Below are 22,226 nucleotides of genomic sequence, written 5' to 3' on the forward strand. Positions count from 1 at the left end.
ACTATACCTAACCCTGGATCTACCATTCACAGTCCACAACACTACTTCTTGGATCTCACATTCAGAATGTGCATTTCATGTTTGCATTCATACATTTGTTCCATGTTGAAATGCATTTTACTTCAATAGGGTATTTCTGCAATTCCACCATGAAGGATGGATTCTCCTTCCCAAGAACAGTGGTTGGCTGGTCTGCTTATTCTGAAAATTATAACAGTAAGAAGACAACCAGTGTTATGTTACTTTTATTTACCTAAAATGACAAAAATGTTACAGTCCTAATTAATGTTGTATTAGGTAACACAACATCTTTACTATCTTGGTTCCTCTAGATGGTTTACCAGAAGCCTTAGCAGAATGTTCAGATGACACTGGATCTCCAGTGTTTGGTCGTATTTACAAGCTAGAGCGGGAATTAACCCTCAGTGACATTCTAGGAAATGTAAGTCAATAGGCATATTTTTTATTATCTTGATTTATGTCCAGCCTCAATTTAGCATTTTTCAGGTCAGTTACCATTAAGAGGAGTGGATTTTACAGTTTGAAGATGAGTAACAACTGGCTTTTACCTTCAGCTCATGTATTCTGTTCCTTTATTCTGCTTAACAGTTGATGACTTTTTTGTTGTTGTTGTATTTATTGTGTTTTACATTACATTTAGCAGATGCTCTTATTCAGAGTGACTTATAGTAGTGAGTGCATACATTTTCATACTTGTCCCCTGTGGGAATTGAACCCACAACCCTGGCATTGCAAGTGCCATGCTCTACCAACTGAGCCACATAGTTAGTACTGGCAATTATAATATCCAAATGTACTCACAGTTCAACATGTTGCTGCAACTTATACAATGTTCTGTTGAAAAACAATACTAAAATATAAATCGTTCTCTCTCCCTGTTCAGATCTCCAGCAGTCCAGGTGATTTACTAAAGTTAGCCTTCAGTACTCAGATCCTGACCTCCCAACCAGAGCAGCTGTCAGCTGACAACATCACCACAGCAGCTCAGATAGCTAACACACTGCTTCAGTCTGCAAATATCACAGAGGTATTGGATGTTTTGAAATCAAGTCGTGAACTATGACATGTTCTGGAGAGAAACGTGAGGTTGTTACTGCAGTGATTTGAACACTTGAGGGTCATCCCCTGGTTTTGATTATGTTGCAGGACATCGCAGTGGCAGCTGTAACTACCATCAGTCAGCTGCTGAATGCCAATGAGGAGAGTACACAGGAGAGAGACGCTGTCCAAAAGTACAGGAGGTGTGTGTGTGTGTGTGTGTGTGAGCGTGCATGTGTGGTGGTGTGTATTTCTGCATATGTTTGAGTTTATGTGTGCCTCTGCTTGTCTGCATGGTGCATGCAAACTAATGTTTTTCTGTGTTTCTCTCCCAGCCTCACAGAGACCCTGGAGATGTTTTCCCTGGACCAGCACAATAATGTGTCCTTGGTGGTTCAGCCCAACCTGGTAGTCCAGTCGGTCCAAGTACCAAGTGACTCAGTAGGGATCCAGTTTACTGCTCTGACTGGTGGGTGGGACTGCTAGTGAACCTACATACTGGCATTTAAAGTGATAGTTTATATCTGTGTTGACAGTCTAATTCTATCTCCTCATTTTTCAAATGTTTCTCCTCTGCTGTCAATAAGGTTTAGAATTGATTTGATTTGTTATACTACAGACTAGAACAGATACAGTGGAGGCTGCTGAGGGGAGGACAGCTCATAATAATGGTTGGAACAGAGCGAATGGAATGGCATAAAACACATGGAAACCACATGTTTGATGTGTTTGATACCATTCCGCTCCAGCCGTTACCATGAGCCCATTCTCCCCAATTAAGGTGCCACCAGCCTCCTGTGGTAAAGAAGTAACACTGTTCTGCTATAACTGTTTAAATAAAATTAATCTCCTTCTCCAGGAAGATCTGGTAATTTTGTGGCCAAAAGAATTCATCTCAACACCAACACCTCTGAACTGATAGCTGACAAAGGAGGTGTTACCAATGTCCAGATTGTTATCAAATTCCCACCAGGTGAGTCAATGTTGGTATACAAACAGTGTATGAACTCAAGATTCAATTTCTTTATAGAGCGCTTAACTGCTCTTTGTGGTCACCAAAATCAGGTCAGCAATGCCAAATATTTAGATCGTCCAATAAAGATGAGTCACATGACATATGGATAGGTAAACTATTGAGAAATAATTAGGCTTCCATGATAGTTCTACAAGGCAAGGTCAAGCTACTCATGTATATGAAGTCCTGATACGAATAACAATCTCTCTATCCCTCTACCCTCTCATTCAATTTCACTCCACTCAGTTTTGCATAGTAAAAACACAAACCACTCCATTGGTTTTGTGCTCTACCAAAACGACCGGTTCTTCAGGTCTAGGGCTTTCACTGCTTCTTCAGGGACCAGCAGAAGTGTCATCTCTGCTAACCTGGGACAAGTGTCTGGGTTACATGTTGAGATGCTCTTCAAGCCCACAGTAAGATTTATCTTAGAATCAATAAACGCATCGTGGTCCAAATATATCTGTGAAATATAATGGGAAGTTGTCCATTATCTTCAGTGCATTTGGAAAGTATTCAGACCCTTTCACTTTTTCCACATTTTGTTACGTTACACCCTTATTCAAAAATGTATTAAATAGCTATTTTACCTCATCAATCTACGTACACACAATACCCCATAATGACAGAGCAAAAACAGGTCCTTAGAAATGTTAGTAAATGTATTCAAAATAAAAAACTGATATTGCATTTACATAAGTATTCAGACCCTTTCCTCAGTACTTTGTTGAAGCATCTTTGGCAGCGAATACAGCCATTCTTCTCTGCAAATCCTCTCAAGCTCTGTCAGGTTGGATGGGGAGCATCGCTGCACAGCTATTTTCAGGTCTCTCCAAAGATGTTCGATCGGATTCAAGTCCGGGCTCTGGCTGGGCCACTCAAGGACATTCAGAGACTTGTCCCGAAGCCACTCCGGCATTGTCTTGGCTGTGTGCTTAGGGTCATTGTCCTGTTGGAATTTGAAGCTTTGCCCCAATCTGAGGTCCTGAGTGCTCTGGAGCAGGTTTTCATCAAGGCTATCTTTGTACTTTGCTACGTTCAACTTTCCCTCAATCCTGACTAGTCTCCCAGCCCCTACCACTGAAAAACATCCCCACAGCATGATGCTGCCACCACCATGCTTCACCGTAGGCATGGTGCCAGGTTTCCTCCAGACGTGACGCTTGGCATTCAGGCCAAAGAGTTCAATCTTGGTTTCATCAGACCAGATAATCTAGTTTCTCATGGTCTGAGTCCTTTAGGTGACTTTTGTCAAACTCCAAGCGGGCTGTCATGTGCTTTTTACTGAGGAGTGGCTTCCATTTGGCCACTCTACCATAAATGCCTGATTGGTGGAGTGCTGGAAGGTTCTCTCATCTTTACAGAGGAACTCTGGTGCTCTGTCAGAGTGACCATCTGGCCCTTCTCCCTCGATTGCTTAGTTTGGCCGGGAGGCCAGCTCTAGGAAGATCCTTCAACGCTGCAGAATTTTTTTGGAACCCTTCCCCAGATATGTGCCTCAACACAATCCTGTCTCAGAGCTCTACGGACAATTCCTTCAACCTCATAGCTTGGTTTTTGATTTGACATGCACTGTCAACTGTGAGACCGCGTCCTTTCCAAATCATGTTCAATCAATTGAATTTACCACACATGGACTCCAATCAAGTTGTAGAAACATCTCAATGATTATCAATGGAAACAGGATGCACCTGAGCTCAATTTCGAGTCTCATAGCAAAGGGTCTGAATAGTTATGTAAATAAGGAATTTGTCACGATCATCATTGAAAGCGTACTCGGACCAAAGCACAGCGTGATCTGGGTTCCACATATTTATTTAAGCGAAACTTCAGAACAAAAGAAACAAACAACAAACCGTGACATCAGAGGTGCCACATGCACTAACTCAAAACAAGATCCCACAAAACACAGTCGGGAAATGGCTGCCTAAATATGATCCCCAATTAGAGGCAACGATTACCAGCTTTCTCTAATTGGGAACCATACCAAGCACACCAACATAGAAATAATAAACCTAGAACACCCCCTAGTCACGCCCTGACCTACTATACCATGGAGAACCAAGGGCGTGACAGTACCCCCCCAAAGGTGTGGACTCCGGCCGCAAAACCTGAAACCAACTGGGGAGGGTAGGGGGGGTTATTAGTGTCGGTGGCGGCTCCGGTGCAGGTTGTAGCCCCCGCCCAGACCCCGGATCCAGCCATGGCACTGGGCTGGACGCCGTGCCTGGACTGGGCACCGGCGCAAAGGAGGACTCCGGCCATGGAGCAGGACTGGGCGCCATGCCTGGACTGGGCACCGGCGCAGAGGAGGGTACCGGCCTTGGAGCTGGATTGGACGCTGTGCCTGGACTGGGCACCGGCGTAGAGGGAGGCTCCTGCCCTGGAGCGGGACTGGACGCCGTGCCTGGACTGGGCACCGGCGCAGAGGAGGGCTCCGGCCTTGGAGCTGGATTGGACGCTGTGCCTGGACTGGGCACCGGCGCAGAGGGAGGCTCCTGTGGACCGTCGTAGGAGGTTTCAGACTGTGGACCGTCGTAGGAGGTTCCGGACTGTTTACCGTCGCAGGAGGTTCTGGACTGTGGACCGTCGCAGGAGGTTCTGGACTGTGGACCGTCGCAGGAGGTTCCAGACTGGGAACCGTCGCAGGAGGTTCCGGACTGGGAACCGTCGCCGAAAGCCTGGTGCGTGGAGCCGGCACAGGTGGCACCGGACTGGTGACACGCACTTCAGGGCGAGTGCAAGGAGCAGGCACAAGATGTACCGGACTGGGAAGGCACACTGGAAGCCTAGTGCGTGGAGCCGGTACAGATGGCACCGGACTGGTGACACGCACTTCACGGCGAGTGCGAGGAGCTGGCACAGGATGTACTGGGCTGTGGAGGGGCACTGGAGACCTGGTGCGTAGAGCCGGCACAAATTGTACCGGAACGATGACACACCTCGCACGGCGAGTGCGGGGAGCTGGCACAGGACGCACCGGACTGGGAACACGCACTTCAAGGCGAGTGCGAGGAGGAGACACAGGACGTCCCGGACTGGGGACACGCACTTCAGGGCGAGTACGAGGAGGAGACACAGGACGTACCGGACTGGGGAGGCGCACTGGAGGCCTGATGCGTGGGACCGGCACAAGTTGCACCGGACTGGTGACACTCTCCTACTGACGCCTGCGTTGCCGCATACTCCTAGCCAACTCCATTCTCCAGTATCCCTCCTCGGACTGTTCCATCGACTCCCAGGCGGGCTCTGGTACTCTCCTTGGGTCGACCGATCACCTCTATCTCCTCCCAGGTTGTCACTGGCTCACCCGTGTGCCCACCCCTTGTGGCCACGAACCCCGGTGTCATTGCTGTCCTCCCTTCTCTCCTTGCGTCTGCCGCCAAGGAAGGTGATCCTGTCCTGCCAGGATTTCCTCCCAAGTCCAGGATCCCTTCCAATCCAAGATCTCCTCCCAAGTCCAGGATACCTTCTCCTCCTGGACACGCTGCTTGGTCCTGTTGTGGTGGGATCTTCTGTCACGATCGTTGTTGAAAGCATACTCGGAACCAAAGCGCAGCGTGATCTGGGTTCCACATATTTATTTAAGCGAAACTTCAGAACAAAAGAATAAAAAAATCTACGAACTGTGACATCAGAGGTGCCACATGCACTAACTCAAAACAAGATCCCACAAAACACAGTGGGGAAATGGCTGCCTAAATATGATCCCCAATTAGAGGCAACGATTACCAGCTGCCTCTAATTGGGAACCATACCAAGCACACCAACATAGAAATAATAAACCTAGAACACCCCCTAGTCACGCCCTGACCTACTATACCATAGAGAACCAAGGGCTCTCTATGGTCAGGGCGTGACAGTATTTCAGTTTTAAAAATGTTATATATTTACAAACATTTCTTAAAACCTGTTTATGCTTTGTCATTATGGGGTACTTTGTGTAGATTGCTGAGGATTTAAAAAAAGTCAATTTTAGACTAAGGCTGAAACATAACAAAATGTGGAAAAAGTCAACTCTAAGTCATGTGTTAAACTCTTTCCACAGAGGGCCAAGTGGCTGTGGATTTTTGTTCCTCCCTTGTACTTGATTGATAATTAAGGTGACTAATGGCTTATCCGCCATTAAGAACAAGAAAGCATATATTGCATTGTATATAATATGATCTATCATAATTGAAACTTCTTCTTTCCACATTTGCGTGATGACCTTTCATACTTCACAATTGACTTTATACATCTTTTTAAATGAGGAATACTGTGAATGCACGTCTTTTGCTGAAGGATTTACAGTGAGTTTGTTTCTGTTCTCACTTCTCAGGCTGTCCACAACGCCTCCCTCTATGACTTTGCCTGCGTGTCATGGAACTACACGTTGAAAGACTGGAGCACCTATGGCTGCTCCAAAGTCAACCACTCAGAAGACGGCCTGCAATGTTTCTGTAATCACACCACTAACTTCGCTGTGCTGATGGTGAGTAGCTAGCTGCCTTCATCTCCCTTTTACTGATGACACTCTGACCTATGGAGGGGTTTCCAAACTTTTTTGAAACATGACCCCATTTTGATATCGGAAAGTTCCTGTGACCCCAACCATTGTGAATTTCTTTTTGTAATTAAGAGCCAATGTTAACTTTTTTATTTGTGTCTATGGTGCTATGGAAGTCAATTGCAAAATATTCTAACAGTATTTCTGATTGTTTTCTCAACTTACCATCACATACATTTAATGTGGGACTATGACAGTCAATGTAAATTGGTCTGACATAAAGTCTCTTATCTCAAGAGACATGATGCATGTCGTGTCAGAGGTTTTCAAAATCAGGTGGTGTGGTTCCCAGTATTCACCTCATCTCTGCTGTCACTTCCAACCTGGATCGATATGCACTAAATCCAGTCTCACACAGATATGATCTGTCATGGGGTACCATGAGTTTTAATACTCAGAGGGAGACGGCAGGGTATTTATTCACTTTGGGTCAGGAACCAAAATGCTTTATCTGCAGCATTCGGTCATATGACGGCACAATCTGATTTCGATTTCACTTACCGGCATGTCAACTGAGGTAGGATCACAGTCAAACAGATTTCTCTCCAATAAGAAATATTTTCTCTGAATGCACTGATTCGGTCACTCATCTGTAGAATGTTTTTGTATTTTCCCTGCATGCTTGCATTCAGTTTCCCAAATATGTCATTTACATAGGCAAGGAGACACATTTTATTTTCATTACACAGAAAGTCAACGAAGTCTGGGTTTTTTTGTCCACCATTCGATCTCATGGAATCTGTTTTTCGGCAATATAGCCATGCAGCTGATCCTCTGTGCAGTTTCATGCTGAATCGTGAGACAGAACAATATGTCCTTGTGAATAGCATCCCCGACATGTAGCGAACAAAAGTAAATGAATGAACGGGCATCTCGGCCCTCACAACTAACATCCATTTGGAAAGCTGGGGAGTTTTTGAGTGGTTCAGTCAGTTTCCTATTGATTGCTAGCTATAGCATCAATTCTTAGATTCAGTGTTATCAGAGAAAGGTATTGATGTGAGTTTCTGTGCCTCTGCCTCCCCACAACTTGTTTTCAACATATCGATTGTGGCGGTAATATATCTGAAATAATCTGAATTCCATGTGAATCTGATAACTAGAATGTGTAGACTTTCCCAGGTACAGTTTATGTCGTCCTGTCATCAGTCATAATGTCTCAGATGACAACCGAACTGACATCCATACTCATTACGTACCAACGCATATTTCCAACTGGTTCTATTACCGAAATATGGTTCCTTTCCCCCCACTTGTTTGATGTTCCCAGACTCTCTATGTTTAACAAGGGCTATTCGAGAGCCCTTCAGTAGAGTCAGAAAGAGAGGGGAAGGGAGAAAGGTATTTATGGGGGGTCATAAACCTTACCCACAGGCCAACGTCATGACAGTGGTTTCATACAGTAGTGGGCCTAGCCATTCACCATGGGAATAGGGTGACCACATGTCCCGGATTGTGCGGGACAGTCCTGCATTTTGGACCTTTGTCCCGCAACCAAACAATCACATCCCACATTTTATCAACAAATTCAAACACCACCACCAATTTAGAATTTTGTTTGATTTGTCCAGTATTTCAGTCAGACATTAAAACCTGTCTCTTGCAGTCACGTTGCGCTTATGAAAAAATATACTTGCAATCATAAGGATGTGGTAGCCTAAGCCATGGGGATGTCTCCAATTGTTACTGAGATCTGATATTCTGCGCAGCGCAGGATGAGACATAGGCCAATGTCATAGGCCTATCGTCAACAAATATTTCTGACTGTGACAAACTTACTGTTGAAATGTATCTTTTTATTTTCTTTCTGCAGTCGTACAGGAAGGATTTTATATACGCTGAAGCGCTAAACTGGATCACCATATTGGGATGCTCCATGTCCATCATAGGGTTGAGTTTAACAATAACATTCCAGATCGTGACCAGGTAAGATCCTACAGGGTTCCAGAACCAATTCAAAATATACAGTAACATTCCAGATAGTGACCCGGTAAGATACTACAGGGTTCCAGACCCAATTCAGAACGATCAATAGTGTAAAGAAGCACTTTGTCTGATCCAACAGGGCTTGATAGGTGAAACCATTATGAAACCCACTATTAATGAACCAACAAATCCATAGCTGCACATCTAACTTCCCTAACATATTGTTGTCTATCACCTATCCCCAGGAAATCACGCAAATCCAACCCAACGGTCCTCTTAGTGAGCGTCTGCGTGTGTCTCCTGATCTTCACCCTCCTCTTCATGTTGGGAGTGGACAACCCTCATAAACAGCTGGACAGACCTGAAATACAGAAGGACAACATTCTCCCCCCGTCCGACACACAAACAGAGCGGGACAGAGGGCCCTGTACTGTAGTGGCGGTCCTGCTGCAGTACTTCCTGTTGGGGACGTTCACCTGGAACACGCTGTATGCCACACATGTCTTCCTGGTGATCAGAAACAGCCTGGCCACCAGCCCGTCAGACTTCACAGCCTATACCGTGGCCATCGGATGGGGTAGGACAGCATGGAGAAAAATAAAGTATTTAGTTGTTTCAGAAGCTATGGCTGGCATTAGCCCTGGGCTCCTTTAACCAAAACTAATGCTCAGTGATATTTTCAGGTTCAAATAAGCCTGGAATAGAACTTAAAAGCAACTTGTATAGTGATGATATGTCTTTAGAGGATGTATGTGTAGTATATTGTGTATATACTGTATATACTCTGTATATGGCTGCATGCAAAACTACCAGGAAATAACAACATCATTCTCTGTCTTTTAGGACTGCCTGCGGTTGTGGTGGCTCTCACCTTAGGAATTAGTTACAGAGTGGATGATCCACTGGGTTACAGGCAGGAGGAATTGTGAGTCAATACTACTACTGTACTACTACGCTGTACTGTATTGTACTGTACTATACTATGCGGTACTTGAAAGAGAGCGACCCGGCTCAACGCATTTATTGGTTTGTGAACCACTGCATGGGCAGTGTGTGGGGTACAATAGGACAGTCTGATTGGCTGAAGCCACGAGCTGGAGGTGATGGATATCTCTCACATGAACTGTACTGAATTGTACTGTACTACCAATATCAATGTGGGGCAATTGCTGTATAAAATGTTATAACTAATACTGTAAAAGCTTTTCCCTATCAATGATCTTATTGCATGCTTTTAACGATGGTAAAGACCAATTTTAAAAGTTGTAAAAAACTAAAAGAATGATCCATTGTGTTGAAAGGTTTCTTGTTTACTTATGCCACCATGTTTACTTTGTACCACATTATTCAAATCACTGCCTGTTTTGTCTGTCACATTGTCCCACTCATTCATTTGACCTCTCAGTTGCTGGCTTGCTGCCCTCGATCCAAAGGGGAACTTTGACTTCAAGCTGCCAATGTTTTGGGGGTTTCTGATCCCTGTGGCGTTCATGCTTATCTTCAACACGGTGATGTTGATATATTTTGCAGTTACAACAGGCAAGACCAACCCACATTTAACCAGGTAACATTAATGGGGACACAAAGTAGAAAGTTGGAGTCACAAAGATCAGTCTTGAATTAAATGCCTGCCAACAAGCTTGTTAAAGTGTAAATTGTCTTTCAATGAAAAGCCTATTAGAAAATATTTATTTATTATTAGTCATTAGAAACCAAATCACAATTGTAATGAGCACCACGCTCTAACCCACTCAGTCAATGGAAGCATACTGTTCTTCTACCACAGCATTACAGCAGTCTATTACAGCAATCTAAGTATGTTGGTTATGTTTCCCAGTACAAGACACACATCGATGAAGAAGAAGTTCCTCAGTAGCTTCTCTCTGGCTGTGGTGCTCGGTCTCTCCTGGATCCTGGGCTATCTGTTGCTCATTACACAGAACGAGACCATGTACACCATACTCAACATCTCCTTCTGTGTACTCACCACCACTCAGGTAGTAAATGTATGCACTCACTGCTGGAAGTCACTCTGGATAAGAGCGTCTGCTAAATGACTAAAATGTAAACTATAAATACTAGTGTACTATTGTACCACAGAATCCAGACATGATTGAAAATTAGACACCTACTAAACATAAATAAATTGAGCTGGTCTTTATGGAAACGATACCTTTTGTTTGTCCTTGTGTGTTCCTGAAAATACTTGATAACGTTTTTGTTTTCGCTCCACAGGGCTTCCAGATTTTCATTCTGTTCACAGCAAGAACAGCAATTGTCAAGAAAAAGATGTCAAGTGCTTTGAAATCTATCTCTAGTTTTGGAATCCTGCATCCCACTAGGAAGTTCAGTCTATGGCGAGGAAAGCACAGTGATAAAGTAGAATCATACACACAGCAGGACACTGTGTCATTTCCACCTTGTTCCACAGACATCTAACTGATGGGCTGCAGTTTCAACCTGTTGTAAAATGTTTTGTATACCTCCACTATTGTCATATAATATACAGTATAATACACACCATTTTGTATCAATGTATTGTTACTGTGAATTCCCTCAGAAGTTGTTGTCCAAGGATTTTTTGGCTATGCGCATTTTTGTAAATACTGTATATCCATAATGTATGTTTAAAAAAAAAAAAACATAACTTTTTTGAATAAAACTGATTATTCTCTTTGAAACTGTTCAGTATTTTTTTGTGAGAAAAAACACTATCTCAGAAAATAGCTTTAATTTTAAGCTTTAATTTTCCCTGCGGGCCACGTTCGGTCTGTATTTGGTGGATAAAGGTGATTCCTTGAAGGAAGGAGTAGCGATTGCAGTGCCATCCGGCTCACAGAAGACGCAGGGTGGAGAGTACCTGTCAGGTGAACCGACAGCGATGACACACTTTGTATTTAACATATTATACTTCCTCGCAGTCAACATTTGCTAAAAATAGTCCTCTATCCAACGCTTTTAGAATTTTCCATGCTCCCAAGCTGTCTAGGTTTTGTTTGACTTTTATCAAGCTGGACAGAGTGAAGAGACTATAAATGTAGGTCCATTATCATTTCAACACAGTTTAGATTTGTTTTGAGACATTTCAATGTCGTTTGAGATAATAATAAAAAAAATCAGAAGATAACATAAATTATTCTGGGCCAGATTGAATGGGCTCGTGGGCCGGATTCGTCTGTGGTGTATCCAATCGATACTAGCCTAAACTAAACAAGATTACAATAAAGGATGACTGGTATTATACACTGCTCAAAAAAATAAAGGGAACACTAAAATAACACATCCTAGATCTGAATGAATTAAATAATCTTATTAAATACTTTTTTCTTTACATAGTTGAATGTGCTGACAACAAAATCACACAAAAATAATCAATGGAAATCCAATTTATCAACCCATGGAGGCCTGGATTTGGAGTCACACTCAAAATTAAAGTGGAAAACCACACTACAGGCTGATACAACTTTGATGTAATGTCCTTAAAACAACTCAAAATGAGGCTCAGTAGTGTGTGTGGCCTCCACGTGCCTGTATGACCTCCCTACAACGCCTGGGCATGCTCCTGACGAGGTGGCAGATGGTCTCCTGAGGGATCTCCTCCCAGACCTGGCCTAAAGCATCCGCCAACTCCTGGACAGTCTGTAGTGCAACGTGGTGTTGGTGGATGGAGCGAGACATGATGTCCCAGACGTGCTCAATTGGATTCAGGTCTGGGGAACGGGCGGGCCAGTCCATAGCATCAATGCCTTCCTCTTGCAGGAACTGCTGAAACACTCCAGCCACATGAGGTCTAGCATTGTCTTGCATTAGGAGGAACCCAGGGCCAACTGCACCAGCATATGGTCTCACAAGGGGTCTGAGGATCTCATCTCGGTACCTAATCACAGGGCTGTGCAGCCCCCCCAAAGAAATGCCACCCCACACCATGACTGACCCACCGCCAAACCGGTCATTCTGGAGGATGTTGCAGGCAGCAGAACGTTCTCCACGGCGTCTCCAGACTCTGTCACGTCTGTCACATGCTCAGTGTGAACCTGCTTTCATCTGTGAAGAGCACAGGGCGCCAGTGGCGAATTTGCCAATCTTGGTGTTCTCTGGCAAATGCCAAACGTCCTGCACGGTGTTGGGCTGTAAGCACAACCCCCACCTGTGGACGTCGGGCCCTCATACCACCCTCATGGAGTCTGTTTCTGACCGTTTGAGCAGACACATGCACATTTGTGGCCTGCTGGAGGTCATTTTGCAGGGCTCTGGCAGTGCTCCTCCTGCTCCTCCTTGCACAATGGCGGAGGTAGCGGTCCTGCTGCTGGGTTGTTGCCCTCCTACGGCCTCCTCCACGTCTCCTGATGTACTGGCCTGTCTCCTGGTAGCGCCTCCATGCTCTGCACACTACGCTGACAGACACAGCAAACCTTTCTGCCACAGCTCGCATTGATGTGCCATCCTGGATGAGCTGCACTACCTGAGCCACTTGTGTGGGTTGTAGACTCCGTCTCATGCTACCACAAGAGTGAGAGCACCGCCAGCATTCAGAAGTGACCAAAACATCAGCCAGGAAGCATAGGAACTGAGAAGTGGTCTGTGGTTACCACCTGCAGAACCACTCCTTTATTGGGGGTGTCTTGCTAATTTCCTATAATTTCCACCTGTTGTCTATTCCATTTGCACAACAGCATGTGAAATTTATTGTCAATCAGTGTTGCTTCCTAAGTGGACAGTTTGATTTCACAGAAGTGTGATTGACTTGGAGTTACATTGTGTTGTTTAAGTGTTCCCTTTATTTTTTTGAGCAGTATATTATGGAGAGTTGATGTTGATGGTAATGTGGCTGTGATCTCAAGGGGTGATGTTGTCACCAGGAATTATGATGCTCAAACTGTACTGTGTATCTGTGTTGTGCTGCTCAAACAAAGTCTGATGTACAGTTCATACTAATTCTTATTTACATATGATTTGTTTTTTCTCTACCTCAACAGGCAATGATATTGTCACTATATATGACAGTTAGTATATCTCCTTACTGGTACCCAGTAGTGTAGCACATTCACACCATTAGTAAGTCTCAAATAATTGAAGTATGCATGACACTGTGCATTTATTCCTTCTATCACTATTTTGTATTCATGGATGCCAAGGGATGCCAGGCTTCCCCCCCAAATAAAAACAATTATCTCACAGGAGAAAGCATCCTAGCGAGCAAAACAGCGCCCTCTGTCTCTCTACGCGTAGGCCATCTATCTCATTATGTCTGGTCCAAACGAGTACGACGTTGTTGATGCCCGTAGCATTGAAGGCAAGTGAATCCAGCGTGCATCTGGCCTCCCTTGATAAAAAAAAGTATAAAACAATTAGCGTTGAGCTAAGCGAACTCAACTGTGACTGGTCCTGGCTCACCCCAAAAAAGTGTCAAGCAAAACCAGCTCGGATTTTGGCGTCACTCCTATCAAGTCCCATACGTCATTCACGGAACAAATTGAACTGTTGCATCTCGTTGTCCTCCCGTGGCTAGCTAGCTAAAATTGTCCCTTTCCTAAATTAGCCATGGATGGAGATAGGGATTTGGCCTTGTGCTTTTATTTAATTCTCCGTACTAGCCAATGATTATAATGGCGATTCTGATCCAACCATTAATACATACATTGTTGTGCCTATAGCCTGAGGATGGAAGTTCAATATGTAGCTAGATGTAGAAGGCTAATGTTAACTAGCTAATGTTGCCCACGAATGGAAGCCAGGTAGCCTAGGACAACAAAAAATTAAAGCATGTACTGTATGGCAGAGTGATAGACCGTTTCCTCAACATGAAAGAGAGGAGGATGGCATTGGCGTTTCTCTACAAGTAACCGTTAGAGTGAGTCAACATGTTTTTCTACTTTTACTCACACAGAAATCAGAACTATTGGCAGCCACAGCATATTTAGCTTACATTGATTGGATTAAATTGTTTTTGGTATATTTTAGTTGACAGTGTATTAGACTCAGCAGAGGTGATTTGATGATGTTCAAATGTTGAAGTTTTGCTGGAATAGTGGAGGCAGCGCCTGTTTTAAATTGTTACCCCATTTTTCTCCCCAATTTCGTGGTATCCATTTGGTAGTCACAGTTTTATGTCATCGCTGCAACTCCCGTACGGACTCGGGAGAGGCGAAGGCCGAGAGCCGGGCTTCCTCCGAAAAACAAACACAGCCAAGCCGCACTGCTTTTTGACACAATGCCCATTCAACCCGGAAGCCAGCCACACCAATGTGTCGGATGAAACACCGTACACCTGGCGACCATGTCAGCGTGCACTGCGCCCGGCCAGCCACACAAGGACATCCCTGCCGGCCAAACCCTCCCCTAACCCGGACAATGCTGGGCCAATTGTGCTCCGTCACAGCCGGCTGCAACAGAGCCTGGACTTGAACCCAGAATCTCTAGTGGCACAGCTAACACTGCAATGCAGTGCCTTAGACCACTGTGCCACTCAGGAGGCAGCTCCTGTTTTCTTTGCGACTTGTGATAACTCTCTGTGGTCCGAAAATGTCGGAAACATTAACTTGCTTGGCCATGCAGCAGGTCATGTAACTGTCTGTTACTGTACACGCAATATGCTTTGTGGACTTCATTTGACAGAGCTATACGGTTTTGTGATAAAACAAAGGTGTGGTTGAATTTATTCTGCCGCTTTGTCTTGTGTCGGCCTTTATGCCTATATATCACGGTCGCAAGGCAAATGAATTATCAGGTTATAGAGCAAACAAGCAATTATCACAACACATGTTGAAATATGGATTTCTTTTGTTGGGGGCTTCACCAGTGACCCACGTACCGGTACTGATAAGTAAGTATTTCACGGTTAGTCTACACAAATACAATTCCATTTGATTTTGACATAGCCTCTGTGTCAACCTTCAACTGCCATGTGGTGGCGCCAATACTCTTCCTCTAAAGGGGGATTTATTATGGCAGTGGAACGTCCATCCAAGCTGTTCACCAGTCTTCCTCATTAATGTGCAGATAGGTAGAGATGTTTATGAAAAGCCTTTTAGCATATACACTTTTCCTTATGTATGTCTAATTTCAAGAATTCAAGGTTAATTTGTTTCATAAGGCTAATTTAGGGGTACATTCTTAAAGAACTGCTATACATTTTGCCCACTATTATAGGGAATAAGTTCTTTATTATTAAAAACAGTTCAGACTTTGAGCCTTCATTAGGGCCATGCACCTTGGTTGGACTGCAAATATCGACAGACTGAATGCTTCTATTTTGCACGAGTCAGAAACTAGAAACTATTCTAAGTTTTAAGTTAATTGAAATGATGTGGAAACAACGTTGAATCAAAACACATGAATTTCACATGTGAAGTGTTCCAAAAACACTTGTTTTCACATGATTTCACATGTGAGTTGTTCTATAGATTCATGTATACATGACAACACATTCAAGCCAGATAAATGTCTCCCCCTCCATCTTATTTAAACAGAAACAACAGCGGGGACATGAGGGAGAACATGACATCACAATCATAAAGAATACATTCTCTGGATGTAGGAAAATGCAAGGCCTTCAAAACACAACAGTCTGTTACCACAGCAACGGCTCAGCTGGAAGCTGACTGGATCCAGGGTCATCAACCAGGGGTTGAGAGATTGTGGACAGGAAATGTCGAGATTCTCCAGCCCCTATCCTGATCCAAGCTCTGAATCATCACACAGCTAGTTTGCTGAACTTTGTGGGAGCTCAGCTTCCAGCCCAAAGTTGGATTTGCTAAGGCTGCTGGGAGAACCAGAGAGAGTGTGTTTTTCAGTGTGCTTGTGTGTGAGGTGATTCATCTAGGAGAATTTTGACCTTGAAAGGAAAACAATGAATGTCTCCCACTGAGATAAATGTTGGCTGGCGTTCGGCCCTTCAGTCTTTGTTATGGATCCCTCGGCTGTTTCTCAAATACCCTTTCAGCAAGTTATAGGGGAGTCAATGAGGCTAACTATACTCTGACTATGACCACATGAGTAGAACTGTCAGGATATATTTCACGTGTTTGAGGAATTTGGATCTACCACATTGTTTGTATCTACCTGAATCCTGTCCCTTCCGCCTCCCCTCCTCCTCTCCCTCTCCTGTGCTGTCAACGCTTGGCTCTGGTCTCCATCACGGCCCTTGAATGCTTCAGCTAATATTAGAATAAGAGAAACAACAAAATAAATGAAAAGAAAATAAGCCTTTTTTTCTTTCAGAGGGCTCGTCAGTCTGACCCAAAAGTTTAGCACATTTCGTGACGTGCCTAGGAACCTCGCCACGTGCCGGGGGCTGTGACCTCACGTGGGCCTGCCGATCTAAGGCATGTCTGGCGAAGGTTTTGGGATCCACACCCCCTACTGTTTCGCGGGATACACCCGAGCACAAAAAAAGGCGGGAGGGAAATTAGAGAGTGATTCCCCGGCCATGCCGGCATTCTGACAGCTCTTGCTCCTTCACACTTCTTCTCCCTCCATAGTATCTGTTCAGTGTTATTCGGTTAGATGGGTGTTGTGGGCATGGAGGCACGGAGTGGCCAAGGCTCTTCCTGATGGTTGCGGTCTGCTCTTCCTCTGAGAAACAGGATGTGTGGAGTGATCTAGTGTAGTGTGTAACATTAGTGTAGATATCTTATCTCTCCAACAACATTTTACCTGACAGTAGAATCACTCCGTGCCAATGTGCACATCCTACGTTATATTGGCAATGAGTAGTGAGTGAACAGGCTTTAACCTGTGTCAAGTAGCTTTCTACACTGCTCAAAAAAATAAAGGGAACACTAAAATAACACATCCTAGATCTGAATGAATGAAATAATCTTATTAAATACTTTTTTCTTTACATAGTTGAATGTGCTGACAACAAAATCACACAAAAATAATCAATGGAAATCCAATTTATCAACCCATGGAGGTCTGGATTTGGAGTCACACTCAAAATTAAAGTGGAAAACAACACTACGGGCTGATACAACTTTGATGTAATGTCCTTAAAACAAGTCAAAATGAGGCTCAGTAGTGTGTGTGGCCTCCACGTGCCTGTATGACCTCCCTACAACGCCTGGGCATGCTCCTGACGAGGTGGCGGATGGTCTCCTGAGGGATCTCCTCCCAGACCTGGACTAAAGCATCCGCCAACTCCTGGACAGTCTGTGGTGCAACGTGGCGTTGGTGGATGGAGCGAGACATGATGTCCCAGACGTGCTCAATTGGATTCAGGTCTGGGGAACGGGCGGGCCAGTCCATAGCATCAATGCCTTCCTCTTGCAGGAACTGCTGACACACTCCAGCCACATGAGGTCTAGCATTGTCTTGCATTAGGAGGAACCCAGGGCCAACCGCACCAGCATATGGTCTCACAAGGGGTCTGAGGAGCTCATCTCGGTACCTAATGGCAGTCAGGCTACCTCTGGCGAGCACATGGAGGGCTGTGCGGCCCCCCAAAGAAATGCCACCCCACACCATGACTGACCCACCGCCAAACCGGTCATGCTGGAGGATGTTGCAGGCAGCAGAACGTTCTCCACGGCGTCTCCAGACTCTGTCACGTCTGTCACGTGCTCAGTGTGAACCTGCTTTCGTCTGTGAAGAGCACAGGGCGCCAGTGGCGAATTTGCCAATCTTGGTGTTCTCTGGCAAATGCCAAACGTCCTGCACGGTGTTGGGCTGTAAGCACAACCCCCACCTGTGGACGTCGGGCCCTCATACCACCCTCATGGAGTCTGTTTCTGACCGTTTGAGCAGACACATGCACATTTGTGGCCTGCTGGAGGTCATTTTGCAGGGCTCTGGCAGTGCTTCTCCTGCTCCTCCTTGCACAAAGGCGGAGGTAGCGGTCCAGCTGCTGGGTTGTTGCCCTCCTACGGCCTCCTCCACGTCTCCTGATGTACTGGCCTGTCTCCTGGTAGCGCCTCCATGCTCGGGACACTACGCTGACAGACACAGCAAACCTTTCTGCCACAGCTCGCATTGATGTGCCATCCTGGATGAGCTGCACTACCTGAGCTACTTGTGTGGGTTGTAGACTCCGTCTCATGCTACCACAAGAGTGAGAGCACCGCCAGCATTCAGAAGTGACCAAAACATCAGCCAGGAAGCATAGGAACTGAGAAGTGGTCTGTGGTTACCACCTGCAGAACCACTCCTTTATTGGGGGTGTCTTGCTAATTTCCTATAATTTCCACCTGTTGTCTATTCCATTTGCACAACAGCATGTGAAATTTATTGTCAATCAGTGTTGCTTCCTAAGTGGACAGTTTGATTTCACAGAAGTGTGATTGACTTGGAGTTACATTGTGTTGTTTAAGTGTTCCCTTTATTTTTTTGAGCAGTATATTATGGAGAGTTGATGTTGATGGTAATGTGGCTGTGATCTCAAGGGGTGATGTTGTCACCAGGAATTATGATGCTCAAACTGTACTGTGTATCTGTGTTGTGCTGCTCAAACAAAGTCTGATGTACAGTTCATACTAATTCTTATTTACATATGATTTGTTTTTTCTCTACCTCAACAGGCAATGATATTGTCACTATATATGACAGTTAGTATATCTCCTTACTGGTACCCAGTAGTGTAGCACATTCACACCATTAGTAAGTCTCAAATAATTGAAGTATGCATGACACTGTGCATTTATTCCTTCTATCACTATTTTGTATTCATGGATGCCAAGGGATGCCAGGCTTCCCCCCCAAATAAAAACAATTATCTCACAGGAGAAAGCATCCTAGCGAGCAAAACAGCGCCCTCTGTCTCTCTACGCGTAGGCCATCTATCTCATTATGTCTGGTCCAAACGAGTACGACGTTGTTGATGCCCGTAGCATTGAAGGCAAGTGAATCCAGCGTGCATCTGGCCTCCCTTGATAAAAAAAAGTATAAAACAATTAGCGTTGAGCTAAGCGAACTCAACTGTGACTGGTCCTGGCTCACCCCAAAAAAGTGTCAAGCAAAACCAGCTCGGATTTTGGCGTCACTCCTATCAAGTCCCATACGTCATTCACGGAACAAATTGAACTGTTGCATCTCGTTGTCCTCCCGTGGCTAGCTAGCTAAAATTGTCCCTTTCCTAAATTAGCCATGGATGGAGATAGGGATTTGGCCTTGTGCTTTTATTTAATTCTCCGTACTAGCCAATGATTATAATGGCGATTCTGATCCAACCATTAATACATACATTGTTGTGCCTATAGCCTGAGGATGGAAGTTCAATATGTAGCTAGATGTAGAAGGCTAATGTTAACTAGCTAATGTTGCCCACGAATGGAAGCCAGGTAGCCTAGGACAACAAAAAATTAAAGCATGTACTGTATGGCAGAGTGATAGACCGTTTCCTCAACATGAAAGAGAGGAGGATGGCATTGGCGTTTCTCTACAAGTAACCGTTAGAGTGAGTCAACATGTTTTTCTACTTTTACTCACACAGAAATCAGAACTATTGGCAGCCACAGCATATTTAGCTTACATTGATTGGATTAAATTGTTTTTGGTATATTTTAGTTGACAGTGTATTAGACTCAGCAGAGGTGATTTGATGATGTTCAAATGTTGAAGTTTTGCTGGAATAGTGGAGGCAGCGCCTGTTTTAAATTGTTACCCCATTTTTCTCCCCAATTTCGTGGTATCCATTTGGTAGTCACAGTTTTATGTCATCGCTGCAACTCCCGTACGGACTCGGGAGAGGCGAAGGCCGAGAGCCGGGCTTCCTCCGAAAAACAAACACAGCCAAGCCGCACTGCTTTTTGACACAATGCCCATTCAACCCGGAAGCCAGCCACACCAATGTGTCGGATGAAACACCGTACACCTGGCGACCATGTCAGCGTGCACTGCGCCCGGCCAGCCACACAAGGACATCCCTGCCGGCCAAACCCTCCCCTAACCCGGACAATGCTGGGCCAATTGTGCTCCGTCACAGCCGGCTGCAACAGAGCCTGGACTTGAACCCAGAATCTCTAGTGGCACAGCTAACACTGCAATGCAGTGCCTTAGACCACTGTGCCACTCAGGGAGGCAGCTCCTGTTTTCTTTGCGACTTGTGATAACTCTCTGTGGTCCGAAAATGTCGGAAACATTAACTTGCTTGGCCATGCAGCAGGTCATGTAACTGTCTGTTACTGTACACGCAATATGCTTTGTGGACTTCATTTGACAGAGCTATACGGTTTTGTGATAAAACAAAGGTGTGGTTGAATTTATTCTGCCGCTTTGTCTTGTGTCGGCCTTTATGCCTATATATCACGGTCGCAAGGCAAATGAATTATCAGGTTATAGAGCAAACAAGCAATTATCACAACACATGTTGAAATATGGATTTCTTTTGTTGGGGGGCTTCACCAGTGACCCACGTACCGGTACTGATAAGTAAGTATTTCACGGTTAGTCTACACAAATACAATTCCATTTGATTTTGACATAGCCTCTGTGTCAACCTTCAACTGCCATGTGGTGGCGCCAATACTCTTCCTCTAAAGGGGGATTTATTATGGCAGTGGAACGTCCATCCAAGCTGTTCACCAGTCTTCCTCATTAATGTGCAGATAGGTAGAGATGTTTATGAAAAGCCTTTTAGCATATACACTTTTCCTTATGTATGTCTAATTTCAAGAATTCAAGGTTAATTTGTTTCATAAGGCTAATTTAGGGGTACATTCTTAAAGAACTGCTATACATTTTGCCCACTATTATAGGGAATAAGTTCTTTATTATTAAAAACAGTTCAGACTTTGAGCCTTCATTAGGGCCATGCACCTTGGTTGGACTGCAAATATCGACAGACTGAATGCTTCTATTTTGCACGAGTCAGAAACTAGAAACTATTCTAAGTTTTAAGTTAATTGAAATGATGTGGAAACAACGTTGAATCAAAACACATGAATTTCACATGTGAAGTGTTCCAAAAACACTTGTTTTCACATGATTTCACATGTGAGTTGTTCTATAGATTCATGTATACATGACAACACATTCAAGCCAGATAAATGTCTCCCCCTCCATCTTATTTAAACAGAAACAACAGCGGGGACATGAGGGAGAACATGACATCACAATCATAAAGAATACATTCTCTGGATGTAGGAAAATGCAAGGCCTTCAAAACACAACAGTCTGTTACCACAGCAACGGCTCAGCTGGAAGCTGACTGGATCCAGGGTCATCAACCAGGGGTTGAGAGATTGTGGACAGGAAATGTCGAGATTCTCCAGCCCCTATCCTGATCCAAGCTCTGAATCATCACACAGCTAGTTTGCTGAACTTTGTGGGAGCTCAGCTTCCAGCCCAAAGTTGGATTTGCTAAGGCTGCTGGGAGAACCAGAGAGAGTGTGTTTTTCAGTGTGCTTGTGTGTGAGGTGATTCATCTAGGAGAATTTTGACCTTGAAAGGAAAACAATGAATGTCTCCCACTGAGATAAATGTTGGCTGGCGTTCGGCCCTTCAGTCTTTGTTATGGATCCCTCGGCTGTTTCTCAAATACCCTTTCAGCAAGTTATAGGGGAGTCAATGAGGCTAACTATACTCTGACTATGACCACATGAGTAGAACTGTCAGGATATATTTCACGTGTTTGAGGAATTTGGATCTACCACATTGTTTGTATCTACCTGAATCCTGTCCCTTCCGCCTCCCCTCCTCCTCTCCCTCTCCTGTGCTGTCAACGCTTGGCTCTGGTCTCCATCA

General features: G+C 44.6%; 1 protein-coding gene across 1 annotated transcript; it reads left to right on the forward strand.

Annotated features, from left to right (window-relative positions):
- Positions 1–337: 337 nt before the first annotated feature.
- On the forward strand, positions 338–11,157 carry LOC106573017 (adhesion G-protein coupled receptor G7-like; the record flags this gene model as incomplete). Its single annotated transcript, XM_045696715.1, has 13 exons — positions 338–442; positions 905–1,048; positions 1,168–1,304; positions 1,395–1,528; positions 1,919–2,032; positions 2,321–2,490; positions 6,396–6,548; positions 8,437–8,549; positions 8,795–9,126; positions 9,393–9,474; positions 9,955–10,113; positions 10,387–10,546; positions 10,785–11,157. Coding segments are annotated over 13 exons (2,007 nt in total), but the record flags the coding sequence as incomplete, so codon positions are not given.
- Positions 11,158–22,226: the final 11,069 nt, after the last annotated feature.

This window comes from Salmo salar, chromosome ssa16, assembly GCF_905237065.1.
Source record: "Salmo salar chromosome ssa16, Ssal_v3.1, whole genome shotgun sequence".
In the NCBI taxonomy this organism is placed as follows: domain Eukaryota; kingdom Metazoa; phylum Chordata; class Actinopteri; order Salmoniformes; family Salmonidae; genus Salmo; species Salmo salar.